Source organism: Dendrobates tinctorius, unplaced genomic scaffold, assembly GCF_039654945.1.
Source record: "Dendrobates tinctorius isolate UK_male_01 unplaced genomic scaffold, ASM3965494v1 ptg000032l, whole genome shotgun sequence".
Classification (NCBI taxonomy): domain Eukaryota; kingdom Metazoa; phylum Chordata; class Amphibia; order Anura; family Dendrobatidae; genus Dendrobates; species Dendrobates tinctorius.
In genome coordinates this window covers 10,739,509-10,757,016 of record NW_027361700.1, presented here as the reverse complement: position 1 = coordinate 10,757,016, position 17,508 = coordinate 10,739,509, and the positions used below count along the sequence as shown (strand labels likewise).

The 17,508-nt window shown below is 43.7% G+C and overlaps 1 protein-coding gene across 1 annotated transcript in view; it reads left to right on the top strand.

Moving 5' to 3' along the window:
* LOC141086399 (serine/threonine-protein kinase 4-like) overlaps positions 1-17,508 on the top strand; it is a 73,150-nt gene that overhangs the window by 52,727 nt on the left and 2,915 nt on the right. The window contains exons 8-10 of the mRNA XM_073572385.1: positions 9,684-9,812; positions 10,412-10,604; positions 14,159-14,310. Of these exons, the coding sequence (XP_073428486.1) occupies positions 9,684-9,812; positions 10,412-10,604; positions 14,159-14,310 (474 nt within the window). The remainder of the gene's footprint in view (positions 1-9,683; positions 9,813-10,411; positions 10,605-14,158; positions 14,311-17,508) is intronic.

Below are 17,508 nucleotides of genomic sequence, written 5' to 3'. Positions count from 1 at the left end.
GCATACTTCCTGCCACATTCTGAATAGATGTGTCTAGCTTTGTTCAATTTACTTGTACTTAGCGAAGATGCACAAGTCTAGTAGGCACATGACTGTATGTATTGTGGTGTGACTGGTGGTCGCGTGGTTAATGGGAGGTATATGTCACATGGATGGATGCTCCCTGCGATGCAACCCGGAGTATTTTGTTGTTAGTGTATATGAGCACTAATATGGCGTTTAGTGCACGGGGTCCGGGTTGCGGGTAGCTATGAGAGATGGGAGGGTCTGGCTACTCATATTGTCTCACCTCTGGGTGAGGGTGCTGACTGTACCCGTTTTCCTTCATGACCTGCAGGACCTGCCGTGAGGTCATGATCATGTGACCAGCCCATGTGATCCATATCTCACCTGTGGGTGTGGTTACAGCCCACATAATGGAGGCTGGGTTTAGCACATGGCAGTGAGTGTTTTTGGGAGTCTGTCAGAGTGTGGACAGGCTTCCATGTGTCCATGTCAGACATTACAGAATGGTCTGTGTTCTCAGGAGGGAGAAGCCTTCCTGTGTCTGTGGCTGCAGATAGAGCTCTGCTATGGACATTGCCCTGGCCTGTGTGTGCACAGGACCTGAGGGAACCAAGCCCAGCTAAGGACTGTTTTGTGTTTCATAAAGACTGTTAGCCTTTCTGTTCTGGATTTGATGGTTTGTGAAGCCAATAAACTCGCAAGGACGTTAAAGAGAATGTGCCTCCTGCTTCCTCCTACGCAGCTGAGTGAGTACAAACCTTACAATTGGTGGAGAATGCAGGCAACGGTCCAAGAAGCACATGTGGCAGAGCTGGCGATTTTGAGCAAGGAGAGTGTACGATTTGACAACTGTGAGTAATACTGATCGGGGTCAGTGAGAGCTATTTTTGGGATACCTCTGTGAAAAAGAGGGATCCGCGAACCTGTGTGGCCAACAGGTAATGGAACAGAGTCCATGTTGTGCTGACCAGGGTCAGTGGAAGACTGTGTGAGTAGTGGCTATAGGGTGCCTCTGTGGATAAGAGGTAACGGACAGGAGTCCGTGTTGTACTGACCGGGGTCAGGGAGAGATTGTGTTTTTGTTTTTTTTTTCTCTTTCTATAAATTTGAAGGTGATTGCTGTGGCTCAGCGGGGTCAAGAAGTTTTTCTTTTTTCCAAGACAACTTGCGGTGGCTCGGCGGGGTCATGAAGGTGACAAGCGTCTGGCTGTAACTCGGCGGGGTTATGAAGCTTGCGGTGGATCGGCGGGTCCACGAAGTCTGCAGCAGCAGGAGCTGCAGTGGCAGCAGCAGCAGCTTGTGAGCGACATCCGGAGGTGCCAGTGGTTTGTGGCTGCAACAGGAACAGTGGCCGTGCCAGTAGGGGCTGGTGACGTATCATAGGAAGACAGTGTGAACCAGGTCACACAAACTCTTAAAGGGCCAGTACAAGCCCAGAAAGTCCTAAGTGTACTGTGGTTACTGTTGGGGCAGATAGACTGCTGTGTACAGGCCTCTAGAGGGGACATGGGGAAATCCCGAAAGGGGGTGGTGGCCCAAAAATGGAGGGAGTCCCAGAGGGAGGCGGAGTCCCAAAAGGGGATAGTGGCCCAAAAAGAGGTGGAGATTTCAAAAGGGGCGGCACTGGTTACCTCAGTGGACATGTCTGGGGTACAGCTGTGTTTATGTCTTACCTATTCTGAGTGCGGCATAGACTTTCCGGCTGACGACAATTCGCAGGTGTGTACCGTGATGCTACACCGTGAAGGAATCTCTGGACGACTGGATGCAAAGAGTCGGGTGACTCTGACAGGAACTTCTCTTGTTTTCTGTCTGACTGAAAAAAAGGTCAAAGTTCGCTGCAACCATGGGGTCACTGTGGACTATACTGTGGACAGAGTGATGATTGAGATGTCCAAAAGTGTTGAGTTCCAAGGTGGCAGTATGCCACCAAACTTATTGTATCCCTTTGAGAGGGGCCGGGACTTTGTGTTCTTTGAAGATACATGTGAAGTTGATGAAGTGTGGGGTGGCTCAAAGGTGGAGGTAGGAGCCCCTAAGGTCGATAGTCCAGAGTTCCGGGTGACCGAGAGGAAGTGTGGGTCTGGCCAACTCGGGGTCTTAGCTGGGGTGACCAAATGTGTGACCGTGGGAAACGGGGTACCTCCAGGAAAGGGGTCCGACACCTGTGTGAGTGGAGACTTGCTGTCCCAGGATGACAGGGTGAGTGGTGACTCCAATTCAGACTGTGACTCGTACACAAGGGAAAGAGTGTGTAGTAAGGAGGTCACTTTATCTTGGACAAACCCCAGCACAGAGGGAGTTAAGGTACTGTCACACTTAGTGATGTACCAGCGATACCGACCAGCGATATGACGCGGTCAGGATTGCTGGTACATCGCTAAGTGGTCGCTAGTGAGCTGCCACACAGGCAGATCTCACCAGCGATATCGCTGGGGTCGGGGGTCGCTACTTACCTGTCACACTAGGCGATCCTGCGTCCTCCCGCCCGGCTCCACGCGTGGCTCATTGTCACAGCAGGAAGCGCCGCAGGAAGCTGACGACGAGAAACAGTCCAGGACGTTCTCGCGCGATCAGCGATAACCAGCGGGGGAGCGGGTTGTAGGTAAGTATCACACACAGCGATATCGCTAGCAATATCGCTATAACGTCACAAGTTATAGCGATATTGCTAGCGATATCGCTTAGTGTGACAGTACCTTATGTGATGGGCTGGAATTAAAACAGACCTGTAGTAGACCCGCTGAGACCATAGAGGCGGATGCAGGAACAGGTGGAGCTCTGGAGAGGCAGAGTGTAGGTGGGCAAGAGAGCCCATCTGAAAGTCTAATTAAAGAGCTGATGGTGCGACACATGCTGGCCAAAAGAGAGCAGGACCATGAGGGAGAGCTGCTTAAAGAGACAGTTGAGCGAGAAAGTGTCCTGACACAAGCGACTGAGCACAGAGTGGATGAACTGGAGAAGGAAGTCTCTGAGCTCAGAGGTCACCTGTCAGCGTGTAAAACTATGAACAAGGCCCTGTTGGAAGATATAGAAGTGCTCAGAGAGGCCCAAGAGAAGCATCAACAGGAGATTCTCCAGAGAGAGGATAAGCGTTGCTGCCTGGCAGAGGAGCGTGATAAAGTTCTCCAAGAACTTAAGATAGAGAAGGAGGCTAATGCCCAGCTTCACAAACACATGGTTGACCGGGAAATCGAACTGTCGCGCTCTCTCGGTCTTATTGCAATGAAGGAGAGTGAACTGGAGAGTCTGACCAAAGAAGGGGCTTCCACAGAGGAAGAAATCCAACAGGGGAATTGCCATGCAGACGACCACATAAGGGAGGTTGACGTCTTGGAGGGCTGCGCTGTCTCTTGGGATGAGGAGATCCAACAGTATGTCCAAGAAGGGGAGACTTCACTTTTCAAGAGTATAATAGAGGTACCGAAGACATCCGAGATGCCTGTGCCATTGAGGATGTGCATGAGGCCTTTAAAAAGGCGGTAGAAGCTTGTAGTGTGCAATGGGCACCAGAGACAAACCAGTTGGTGATACTATCGACTAGGGGAGTCACAGTAAAGCAAGTGGCTGGCCTGAGGCATATGCATCTACAGTGCCTGTTGAGGAATAAGGAAGCCGGTCAGTGTTTAGAGCGTGCAAGGAAAGTTCACAGTCAGCGGGGCATTGCAGAAGACATCATTCAAGTGCCCAGAGGTCTGGTGGGGAAGGTCATCGGAAGGTTTGGGAAAGTGATGCAGGAGATGGTAAATAGGTCCGGTGTGATGAGAGTGAGGATTCCGGCTGATGACGAAGCCCAGGACATGGGTGAAGATGGGATGATTCCATTCCTCGTTGTCGGATCCATGGAGAGCCTCGGGAATATCCTGATGCTCCTGGAGTATCGCGTGGCTTACCTGAAAGAAGTAGAGCAGCTAAGATTTGAGAGGGAGCAGATCAACAGAGAGCTGCAGGAAATGGAAAGAAGATGGCCGCCACCTTCAACTCACGGTATAGAGAGGCGAAGAGGTTCGCTTAAGATTGGAAGTCCTCAAGCTGGAGATAACAGAGAACATAGAGACAAATGGAAGAACTGCTCTCCAGGCAGTAAAGACCATAGGAGAAATGGCCAGCAGAGAGATGACAAAAGGTGGCCTGATGGAAGAGGAAGTAGTGATACCTCAGTTAGCTCAGGGCTGAGTGACCTAGGCGGGAGACCCTGTAGCAGACGTGGTGACAAAGAGTCAGTCCAGACAAGCGGTATGGGTGCAAGGGAGTCGCAACACCATACTGAATGCCGGGGATGCGGGTGGTCTGACAAGGGGTCATCTCTATTAAAAGACGTGATGGATGATGGGTATCTGAAAAAGGGTTCAGTAGCAGGGCCCGACTTTGACAGATGGTTTGAGTGGCAGAGACGACCGAGAAGGATCTCTGGTCGAGTAATAGAAAGTGCCAAGTCCCACGGCTTTAGGCAGAGGGGGGGAATATGTGGTGTGACTGGTGGTTGCATGGTTATTGGGAGGTATATGTCACGTGGATAGATGCTTCCTGCGATGCAACCCGGAGTATTTTGTTGTTAGTGTATATGAGCACTAATATGGCGTTTAGTGCACTTTGTCCGGGTTGCGGGTAGCTATGAGAGATGGGAAGGTCTGGCTACTCATATTGTCTCACCTCTGGGTGAGGGTGCTGACTTGTACCCCTGTTTTCCTTTATGACCTCAGGACCTCCCATGCGGTCATGACCATGTGACCAGCCCATGTGATCCATACCTCACCTGTGGGCGTGGTTACATCCCACATAATGGAGGCTGGGTTTAACACATGGCAGTGAGTGTTTTTGGGAGTCTGTCAGAGTGTGGACAGGCTTCCATGTGTCCAGGTCGGACATTACAGAATGGTCTGTGTTCTCAGGAGGGAGAAGCCTTCCTGTGTCTGCGGCTGCAGATAGAGCTCTGCTATGGACATTACCCTGGCCTGTGTGTGCAACAGGACCTGAGGGAACCAAGCTCAGCTAAGGACTGTTTTGTGTTTCATAAAGTCTGTTTGCCTTTCTGTTCTGGATTTGATGGTTTGTGAAGCCAATAAACTCACAAGGACGTTAAAGAGAACGTGCCTCCTGCTTCCTCCTACGCAGCTGAGTGAGTACAAACCTTATAGTATGCAAATGTCCCCAGCCTCTACCAGCACAGGAGAATCCTGAGAACGTGCTGGTCGCCGTGAGAATTCACAAGCCTGCAGTCACGTAGAGTGACTGCATACTTGAACTCCAAGCCTGGACAAACCCTTTACCAATGGTAAGGAGATGCCGGGAATTGTTACATGCCACCATCAGACTGTGAACGATACAGGAGCCACAGTACTGATGAGAATTCGAGAATTAGTCAGTATCACAATTAAACCTTTACATCCAGGCACCTTACCTGTGATTGGAGTCGTTCTCTTTGTTTTTTTCTCCATCTTGTCCAGATGCCATGATGACTTTTCACATCCACAGTTCCATCTCTGCAAACTTCTCTTTTTCGTCTTCTGAAACATATGTCGAGATGGTGCCCTTAAAGATAGCAGTCATTATAATGCTCCTGAATAAAAATATCTGCCCACCTCGCTGTCCGCTCTTACTAGTTATACTTGTTACACTGTCACAAACATCAGTGTCCATCACCTGCTGCCCTTTTTTTTGCATAGTTGGGCCCCTTTCTCATGGTGCCCCCCTCTGCATTCTTTCCCACAAATTTTGCCCTCACGCTGTCAATTTTTTTTAGACTGTGTCTCACAGTGTCCACTCACACTGTGTCTCCTGCATACTGACCAGTCTCTATAGTATTCTCTCTTCTTATACTTTTCCCCCTTTTGCAAACTGTGCCCTCACACTACCCCATACTGCCCACTCTCTATACTGTATCCCACACTGTTTTCACTGTGAACCCTTTCCGCCCCATACTGCCCTCCCATATTATTTCCGCCCCAATAAAACCCCACTGTATTTTTGGCTCTATTGATGCGCTTACATTCCCACTGTCTTCTCCTCCTTTGCGGTGCAGGAGTGACGTCAGTAGTGTGTTCAGGTCGCCTGGTCACGCTGCTGTACATCACGCTGACCCTGGAAGTGCTGGCGGTCATATTCATATCTAACAGACGATAGCCCAAATGACAGTGAGGAGCCGGTCTATTACCTCCTCTCTGAGTTGGCTGTCAGTTTTCTTTAAATAAATAAAAATGAGTTTTAGTAGCATTTTTTTCTTTTTATTTATGTATGGAGCAGAGGAGCGCACGCTCAACCTCCGTTGCTTTCCGCGACCGTCCCATAGACAGCAAATGGAGTGGAGGTCGAGCGTTCTTATTTTGTGTTCCATTGAAGATGGGGTTGCTGAGCATCAATCATGGGATGGCAGGGGATCCGCGCAGTTGGACTCTTATAAAGTTATTCCATGTCCTGTGTTTTTTTTTGAGGGGGGAGGTATGCGAAGAGGGTGGCGGGCAAAGAAGGGGTCGTGAGGGATAACCCTTAAATGCATTTATTGTGTACTTATTAAACAAAAAAAGGCCTGAAAAAATTTAGTGTTATGCAGGGAGTGAAGGAAAATCATACATCACTGATTTTGCTCCTCTCCCTGCAGCCGGACATTTGCCCCAGGGGAATTCGGAGAACTAGGTCACTCTGGAAAGATTTTTTATTTCATGTAAACAATGAATATACAGTGGGGCAAAAAAGTATTTAGTCAGTCAGCAATAGTGCAAGTTCCACCACTTAAAAAGATGAGAGGCGTCTGTAATTTACATCATAGGTAGACCTCAACTATGGGAGACAAACTGAGAAAAAAAAATCCAGAAAATCACATTGTCTGTTTTTTTTCATTTTATTTGCATATTATGGTGGAAAATAAGTATTTGGTCAGAAACAAAATTTCATCTCAATACTTTGTGATATATCCTTTGTTGGCAATGACAGAGGTCAAACGTTTTCTGTAAGTCTTCACAAGGTTGCCACACACTGTTGTTGGTATGTTGGCCCATTCCTCCATGCAGATCTCCTCTAGAGCAGTGATGTTTTTGGCTTTTCGCTTGGCAACACGGACTTTCAACTCCCTCCAAAGGTTTTCTATAGGGTTGAGATCTGGAGACTGGCTAGGCCACTCCAGGACCTTGAAATGCTTCTTACGAAGCCACTCCTTCGTTGCCCTGGCGGTGTGCTTTGGATCATTGTCATGTTGAAAGACCAAGCCACGTTTCATATTCAATGCCCTTGCTGATGGAAGGAGGTTTGCACTCAAAATCTCACGATACATGGCCCCATTCATTCTTTCATGTACCTGGATCAGTCGTCCTGGCCCCTTTGCAGAGAATCAGCCCCAAAGCATGATGTTTCCACCACCATGCTTTACAGTAGGTATGGTGTTTGATGGATGCAACTCAGTATTCTTTTTCCTCCAAACACGACAAGTTGTGTTTCTACCAAACAGTTCCAGTTTGGTTTCATCAGACCATAGGACATTCTCCCAAAACTCCTCTGGATCATCCAAATGCTCTCTAGCAAACTTCAGACGGGCCCGGACATGTACAGGCTTAAGCAGTGGGACACGTCTGGCACTGCAGGATCTGAGTCCATGGTGGCGTAGTGTGTTACTTATGGTAGGCCTTGTTACATTGGTCCCAGCTCTCTGCAGTTCATTCACTAGGTCCCCCCGCGTGGTTCTGGGATTTTTGCTCACCGTTCTTGTGATCATTCTGACCCCACGGGGTGGGATTTTGCATGGAGCACCAGATCGAGGGAGATTATCAGTGGTCTTGTATGTTTTCCATTTTCTAATTATTGCTCCCACAGTTGATTTCTTCACTCCAAGCTGGTTGGCTATTGCAGATTCAGTCTTCCCAGCCTGGTGCAGGGCTACAATTTTGTTTCTGGTGTCCTTTGACAGCTCTTTGGTCTTCACCATAGTGGAGTTTGGAGTCAGACTGTTTGAGGGTGTGCACAGGTGTCTTTTTATACTGATAACAAGTTTAAACAGGTGCCATTACTACAGGTAATGAGTGGAGGAAAGAGGAGACTCTTAAAGAAGAAGTTACAGGTCTGTGAGAGCCAGAAATCTTGATTGCTTGTTTCTGACCAAATACTTATTTTCCACCATAATATGCAAATAAAATGAAAAAAAAACAGACAATGTGATTTTCTGGATTTTTTTTTCTCAGTTTGTCTCCCATAGTTGAGGTCTACCTATGATGTAAATTACAGACGCCTCTCATCTTTTTAAGTGGTGGAACTTGCACTATTGCTGACTGACTAAATACTTTTTTGCCCCACTGTATATGTCTTTATATAATGCATGAGAAATATACGGTAATACTACTCGCACGCATATTGCCATCACCTATACACGTCACTCCACCAGGACTATTACCGCGCCAACACACCCCACTAATTCACAACACATGATGCACACATGCACCTATAACTTGGAGCACACGTCACATAACAGTGCGGTGCTCATCTGCCTTTTTTTCCAAACTGTTGTCCTTGGAAACCACCAGGCACCCTTCCTGCACTAAACAGCGTGTTTCCAGTGAAGCGACGTCCCCTTTGCATCAAGCCCCGCTCATCACATGATGTTCCTACAGCCTCTTTGCATTATTTGGGTGGTGCGAAATACAGGGATATTCTTGAGCAAAACATGTTTCAGTCTGTCTGATTTGAGACTGGGACAAGTTGCCTTCCAGCAAGATAATGACCCAAAGCATATGCTGCTAAAGGAACACTTGAGTGGTTTAAAGGGGAACGTGTAAATGTTTGTGCGTGGTCTAGTCAAAGCCCAGACCTTAATCCAATTGAGAATCTGTGGTCAGACTTGAAAATTACTGTTCACCAGAGGAAACCATCTAGCTTGAAGGAGCTGGAGCAGTTTTTCCTTGAGGAATGGGCAAAAATCCTAGAAGAAAGCTCATAGAGACTCATCCAAAGCGACTTGCAGCTGTAATTACGGTACCTCAAAAGGAGGCTCTACAAAGTACTGACTTTAGGAGGGTGAATAGATATGCACAAGAAATTTTCAGATGTGCTATTTCTTGTTTGCTTCACAATAAAAAGAAAACCAAATGTTCACAGTTGTAGACATGTTCTTTACATGAACTGATGCAAACACTCAAAAAAAAATGTGACATTCCAGGTTGTGATGTAGCAAAACACAAAAAAATGCCAAGGGGAGTGAAAACTTTTGAAAGCCACTGTAGATGAGTAGACTATAGGATAGTAAGGAATCCTAGTCAGACATTGCAACTGTGCATCGTCATAGACGCTAAGCTGGTGAATGTCAGGGATAGTAATGGGCAAGTAGACAAGGACAATAACTATTATAATATAAGCCGTGCCAGTAATACAAATTTCAAGAATAAAATACCAACTGGACTTTATTATTCAGACATATTGATGCCTTGGTATTTGCTCTGTTGGCCCTTAAAGAGGCCAGTGGTCTGTGCATGCGCGCGACCTAGAACATGGAGAGCTGCGGCCTGGAAAAGGACGCCAGGTACCACAAGTAGGACTGCAGATATAATAACTGTAGTGAGAAACCTTTCTGTGTATTAATTGTACTTACAGTGTGAAAATATATCGGGTGTTCTTTGTAGCAGCCTTTAGTTGGGGATCCCCATTTTGATCTCATTTATGATGTAGACTTAGTAAAATACCTTTTCCATCTTACCCAGCACCCATTTGTAAAAACAACCAAAGGAGCGTCCATTTTGAAACGTCTAATAAATGATGCGATGGAAGAAAAGATCAAACGTAGTGAATTACAGCAACGTGAAGTGGAACCAGAAGAGGAAGAGAATGCGGTAGGTAGTTTTTTTCATGTATATACAGGGACTTTTGCATGTTTTATACATGGCACATTGCAATATACTGATCGTCACAGGAGCACTTACTGTAGCCACATAGTTGTTAACACATTACCTCCAATAACACCTGGAGAGCAAATTACTTTTAACGAACAGCTTAATCTATCATCTGAGAGCAGCATCATGTAGAGACAGAGACCCTGATTCTAGTGATGTGCCACTTACTGAGCTGCTTGCTGCAGTTTTAATAAAATCACTGCTTTACCTGCTGCAGATTTACTAGTTCTCTGAATGCAGAGCTCTGCATAACCCACTCGAGCACTGAAATAAAAAAAATGCAGTACTGATGCTTTAACTGATTGGTCCCGCCATGGTACACTGAGCACCTGTTCTTGGTGTGAACAGCCATTTTATGCCATTTTGTCACTACCAACAATGTCAACCCAAAATTGAGCCCCCTAAGAAATATGCGTGACCAGTAATCCTCACAAGTCTTTAGGCTAAGCATAAAGTACTCAGTTACTATCCTACTAGAATAGGTATTTTTTTTTAAAGTTTCTCTTAGTATGTTGTGTTTTTTTGTTTGTCTTTTTAAGGAAGAGGATGATGTTGATGCTGGCACAATGGTTCAGGCTCGAAAATTAGAATTTACCACAATGCAGGAGTTCGACACTATGAGTGAAAGGGTTGATGGCACAATGGTGGATAATGAACACTTAGAAACACAGCTTGGCACCATGTTAATAAACGAGGAGGATGAAGATGAGGAGGAGTCCGGTACCATGAAGCGTAAGATATTAAGTCTAATGAATCTTTTTGCTTTCATTGATATCTGTTGTATGGTAAATTAATGAAAATTACTCACAGACGCACTCACCCTAAAAAGCACCCTAATATATTAGTCAGTGGGAAAATTGGCATCTGTAAAATGGGGAGTGATACAGTTATATGGACCTTTCTTGGCATGTGATTGCTCAAGAAGACTTGGACTAGTTTATTCACATATACTTTAATGTCTTTTTTTAAAAATGTTGTGCACAGAACTGGACACAGTATGCCAGATGAGGCTTGTCCAAGGAGGAATAGAGGGGGATAATTACTTCTCATGATCTAGACTGTATGCTTCTGTTAATACATCCAAGAACTGTATTTGCCTTTTTAGTTGCTGCATCACACTGTTGACTCATGTGCAGTCTGTGATCTATTAGTATACCCAAGTCTTTTTCACACGTGCGGTTGCTTAGTTCTTTTCCTTCCATTCTATAGATTTCAATTTTTGTTTTTCTTGCCCAGATGTAGAGTCTTGCAATTCTCCCTGTTAAATACCATTCTATTAGTCGTTGCCCATTGTTCAAACTTATATAGACATGTACAGGTTGCGCATCCATTGTACTGCTGACAAAAGGGTTCTATTTTTCAATGGTCTATTAGAGCTTTAAAATAAATGTTTGTGTATTTTACATTTGCCAACTTGTCTTAAGGGGCAGATGGGGCAGTTGGCCTGGAAACTGTGCCAACAGTGTCCACACATCAATGAAGTGATTCAGCTGCCAGTACAAAACCTCTGCTGAAGATAAAGTTACACAATACAATTAAAAGAGCTTTTCTTCTTATAGACTTTTCATTAAAATCAGTACTATGCGTTTTCATAAAAGTTGTATTGCTGCTTTGGAAACTTGTATGTATGGTCCTATGACTCCTAATGATATTTTAGTCTGGCTTTAGGGGTTTAGCAACCTGTGAAGGGTGGTATACCTAGCCCTTTTTAAAGCCGTTGCCCAATGTTATGCTACAATCCCTAGTGTATTGTCTGGGCAGTGCTATTTGGCATCTTACAGAACTGTTATACGGAATATGCAGTATATGATTGGATTATTTGGGCACTATATGGTAAGTGCTATGAGAGAGCATGATAATCAGTTACTGCATAGGGCACAGAGCAATATGAAGCTGGTCATCTAGGTTGCCTGATCACCTCTTTTGTGGGAACTAGGAGCGCGACCCAATCACTTTTCTCACTGATAGGGTCGTGAATCCTTAACCCCCACTACTTGCATGTCTGATGGGACTTCTCTGAGTAATGGAATACTGAGAACCACGTAACTCGGAGAGATTACAGCTCTGTCCGCCATCATCCTGCAGACTGCATCACATTGCACTACGCCGTGACCAGGTTCTGGGTAGTCCAAAACATTTATGTTGACCACCTTTTTGAAATGTGGCATAACTTGAATGTCATATGCTGACCTATCGTTGAAGCTGCCGTGTTCACTGCAATCTAACCGAATGTAGTGGTTTTCTGTCCCCTAACCTTCGAATTTACATCCTACCACTGCGCACCACCAGTTGTCTAGAGCGCTGAGGATCTTCCTACTTCTTTGTGTGATGGATATGGCTCATTTTTTTACTTAAAATACCAAAGTGTGTGTTGGTAATGAACTACAGAAAAAGTTTGTGCCAAGTTCACCAGGCTGCTCACTCTTTGACATTGCTTTGATTGATGTTGATGGGTTGTGCAGCCAGTGCTACGTAATTGTATCCCACTGCAGTCTTAAATTTGCTCCTAGCAGGCTCACCAATACTTGAGTCTGAAAGAATATACTCCCATAGGAAGAAAAGCTTTTACCGTATCTTACAATAGGGGCCTGTCCTTCGCTGCTCAGTCAAGGTCATATCAAAACTGACGTATCTCACCCACTTGCAGGGAAACATCTGTCCTAGCCTCAGGCGTATGAGACATGCTAGATGCAAAAATGATCATATGCTCATAACAGTAGACGAAGCTCAGTGATGTATGCGAGACAGGATGAAACGTGATACAGTGCTGAGAACCACAGAATGAAATTATCACCCACATACAAGGTTTATTTCTTGTTTTACAGTAATTGACGCATTTTTAGAATTGGAGAATTTCACAATTTAAGTTTTAATCTTTTTGTTTTAATTCTTTACAACCATTTTATAGCGTAATCATCATTTTAATTTTGATTGATTGAATAGTACACATGAAAGTAAGCAACTTTGTGATATACCTTATCAGAAAAATAAAATGTGCTTCTTTCTCCTCCGGGACTGATCTTTCACTATCAGTTCATGGGTAATATGCGTATTTGGTGAAGACAGATATTCTCATGACTGAGATGGGAGATGGCAGTTGGTGCTTTTAAAGTTATATGGAGGGGGAGGAGCTAGAGGCCAACATAGGCATTCTGCTGCAAGTTCTCCTGAATTGGCAGTTACAGTTCTCTCTATAACTTTGAGCCCAAACTGCCATCTCCTATCTCAATATAGGTGTATGACAAACATTGATGTAACAGGGGAGATATAGGCTAGTATTATCCAAATAATTAGTACAGTTATTAGGTATATAATATACTGTGTGCCTCTGGTCAATGAAAAGAACCCAATGTGGACAGATTGTTATATTGCTATAACAGGGGAGGGGAAAGCCAAAATTACAATCATAGAGTCCGTATACATAAATACAAATTATCTTTATTGATCAAATGTACAAGTTAATGTAGACAAAGTTAAGAGGTGGATAAAAACACAGTCCTGCAGTGCGGAAAGCAGGTGAGACCAAACATATTATGTGTCAGTCTAACATATGGTTGTATTCACCATCATAAAGGATCCACTGTACAATATTCCAACAGTGTATAGTTTGCCCGAACATATCCAAGCAATCGTACAGAGCATACGGATAGATGTTAAATTTATGCAGTATGACACTTATCAATCCAAAGTTCCACAGTATATTACATATGCTCAAATCATTGGTTACCTGGAAGTGGTGGCATTGGAATCCCCTGTGGTCGACCCGCCCGTCCCTATGCACATTTCAGAATACTCCTTCCTCGGGGCATAGCTAGTGTACCCAGAGCATCTCCTATCTCAGTAATAGGAGAAGCTGAATTCACTGAAGACTGATTTTACCTGTGAATTGAGAATTTTGATAATGTCTTATCAGTCCAGGAGTAGAAAGAAGAGGATTTCCCTAACCAGATACAATACGAAGTTTCTTTATTTTCATGTATACTATTGATTTATGAAAGAAAATTAAAACTATTGTTCCTCTTTAAGATTTTTCAAATTAGCGTCCGTTAGTTGATTCCCAACAGATTACATTAAATCCTGATGGACTCATTGACTCTTAATAGGGTCTTTCAGTTCTCTATGTTCTATTATTTCAGTGGTCAAAATGGTGCTGCGAAATGCTCTATTCTTGAAGTAAAAAATATGATAAACCCTAGGGCAGATGTGAAAGGAGATTTGCACCATCACATTTTTAAATGCCCATGGTAAAAAAAATATTATATTGAAGTTACCATTTGATATTACAGAAAGTAATGAACCTGCACAACTTGCCAAGCCATCATTTCTTGAGTACTTCGAAAAGAACGAGAACCAGTTGGGTGCATCACATAAAAAGTCCTCAGAGAACTCTTCAAATTCCTCTGAATTCAAGATACCTCTGAATGGAGACTACAGCTTTGTAAGTTCTGCTGAAATAACACTTCGTAATGACGATATGTGTGATGATCTTTGGCTTAATCTTCCAAGTAGTATCATGACTGAGTAAGGTTCCACCATCTCTTCTTCAAATAAGTGCATGGCCACTCTGGTCACCACAGGAGCATAGACAGACAGCAGCAAACTACAGCTTAGGACACAAGTCTTTGTGGAGACGAGGGAGAACTTAATCCATGTTCTGCAATACCTGTGTCCGAGTGCTATCCGATATTTCACACACACCCATAGACTTGTATGGGTGCCCGTGATCCGAATATAAGAGCCACTCACAGCATCACGCCATTGTTACCTCATGAAAAATCAGCATGAGAAAATAATCACAGATCTGCACTGCTCCATAGTACAAAATTGGCCAGGTGCTATCCAATAAAACATCGTACAGCATTCGGCCGTTTTATACGCTAGTGGGGCGTACCGTAAATTGTATTTTTCTTTTGAACTTTTGCTCATTTAAAGCTTTGAAGTCCAATCTTAATCAGTGACTGACAAGTGATGATTGTCAATTATTGATTTTAGCCAGCTACTGGACACCAAAACACAGTTAAAAGGCTTGTTCGGGCACAACATATCATTGAGTTGTCCCTAGGATACGTCCCAAAAAAATTGCTAATAAAGACACTAAGGTTGGACCCTCTATTAATCCCAATATCTCACTAGGATAGATCATTAATATCAGATCGTTTGGGTCTGACAACCGGAACTCCACCAATCAACTATTTCCTCTAGTGGTGGGTGGCCAGATATAAATACTTTGAATTAAGTTGTAAAGCCCTACTTCATTCATTGTGTAGTGTAGTGCACCAATTCACCACATGAGATATATTCTTTGTCCGTCAAATGAAATTATCAGCTGATCAGTGAAGGTGCTGAGTGTCAGACCCCCCACTAATTTGATATTCATGATCTATTCAATGGATGGGTTATAAATATGTTGTGCCGAGACAATCCCTTTAAAAAAAACAGTGATCAATCAATAATTTGCAAGTAAGGTCGGGGTCACACTTGCAACTGCAATTGCAATGTGAGAAACTCATATCAATACCTGGCAATTCCACCAGCACTTGGTACCGGAGCGCTCAGCATGCTGCCGCATACTCCGTTCCCGAGTGCCGGTTATTGAGACGCGAAACTCACGCAAGTTTCTCACATTGCAGTTGCAAGTGTGACCCCGGCCTACTGAATGTTGTCCCACAAAACTATATATCAATCTTCAGAGCTCCTCCTGCTCTCTAACATGATGCTATTAGATTGAAAAGAGGACCTGTCATAAGGTCAAAAGTGACCAGTTTGTATTTCTGCTGCTCACCAGAGTATTCAATTTTTTGTTGTTTTTTTTATAGTCACTTTACGATTCCAAAGATACGGGAATTTTCATCTAGTGCTTTATGGGCTTTACCAACTGTGGCCCATACAATTAATATGGCGGCGTGTCGTTAGGCTTTTTGCTTTATTACCCTGTAAGCACACTAAATAAAAAAATCCTGTATCTCTGGAATCATATGGTTGATTAAAAAAAAAAAAAACCCTAAATACTCAGTGGAGCAGCAGGAATAAAAGAGTAACACTGCCACTTTTGACCTGGTGACGGGTCCTCTTTTAACATTTAGTATGGCAATTCTGATACTTTCCCAAGCAAAGAGAACCTTGTGACCAATGACCATTGCAGGATATGGGTTATTACATTCCAGATGTTCAGATAATTGCCATGTAATACATAGATGTGGAAGGTCCACCAGATGGAGAGCCACTTGTTGGCATCTCTAAGCTCAGGCTTAGAGGGGTTTCCATTACCCTTCAGTGACATTCCTACATATGTCTTGTCTATAGGCTGTCAGACATTGAGCTGCAATCCATGGACAAGGGTGGCGCTATTTTCCTCATAAGCCAGACCTTTTACATACCTTATACAACCACTTTAGTTTAGGTGGAATTGTGCATTCAGAAAGGATACCATATTTGTAACGCTTTACCCACGATACATGAAGAATTTAATGCCCCTGAAGTTCCGGGATTCCTGGAAACGGCCATTTCATAGACATAGGAAAATATAATAATTTCCTTTCCTTATCTAGATACCTGACACATCCGGACCATTATTACCCCGCGCAGAGGCGCTCATGCAGTAATCGGATATGGCAGGTTGAACTCTCGGAATCAATACAGTTTAGAGACTTCATTCCGCACTTCAGTAGAATCTGCCACAATTGTGATTATTTTTTTCTCTCTCCTTTAAATCAATCAGGTTTATTTTAAACATAATGCACATATGGATTTTTACCAAGGTCAGGCTAGAGTTGCAGAAAGAGATGGATTTCAGGAAACTGCCAGGTCCTCTTTTAAAGGGCACCATCGCCATCAACAGAGCAGCTATCACAAAGTTTATAAATGGAAAGATGGTGCTATCATACACCAGTATGCATACAGATATTACTGATCTAGATGTTATTTTATTAAACAAGTCATATACATGATCAAAGGGGCAGACGTTTCCCTGACATTAATCCTTTTGAAGAATCTGACAGTCTTTTCCCAGCCTGAAATAACTGATAAAAGGGAATAATTGACTTATTAAACTGTCAAGCAAATGTATAAAGGTGATGGTATAGATTTCATTTTCTATTAAAGGGGTTTTCCAAGCTACAGAGAAAGGGTTTACTCCTTTTTTCCATAAACAGTGCCCCTCCAATCCATTGGCTGTGCCTAGTACTACAGCTTTACGTATTGAAGTGAATGGGGCTGCATTGCAGTACCAGACACAGCCACATGTATGGATGTAGCCTGGATAAACTCCCAATAAGCCGCAGCGTTCTCCTGCCCATTCAGTGTGCTGATCATGGGGAAGAATACTTTTTACAATGCCTTGAAAAAGTATTCCTAACCCATGAACTTTTCCTCATGTTTTTCACATTACACCCACAAATTTAAATGTATTTTATTGGAATTTTATGTGATATATCAACATTAAATAGAAAGTATTTGTGAATTGTAAATGAAATTATACATATTTTTTAATGATTTTAAAAATATACATCTGAAAATTGTGACAAGTATTTGTATTCAGCCCCCCCCCCTGTAGTCTGATACCCCCTAGATAAAATCCTGAGTGCTTTCAGAAGCCACATAATTAGTAAATTGAGTCCACCGGTATGTAATTTATTCT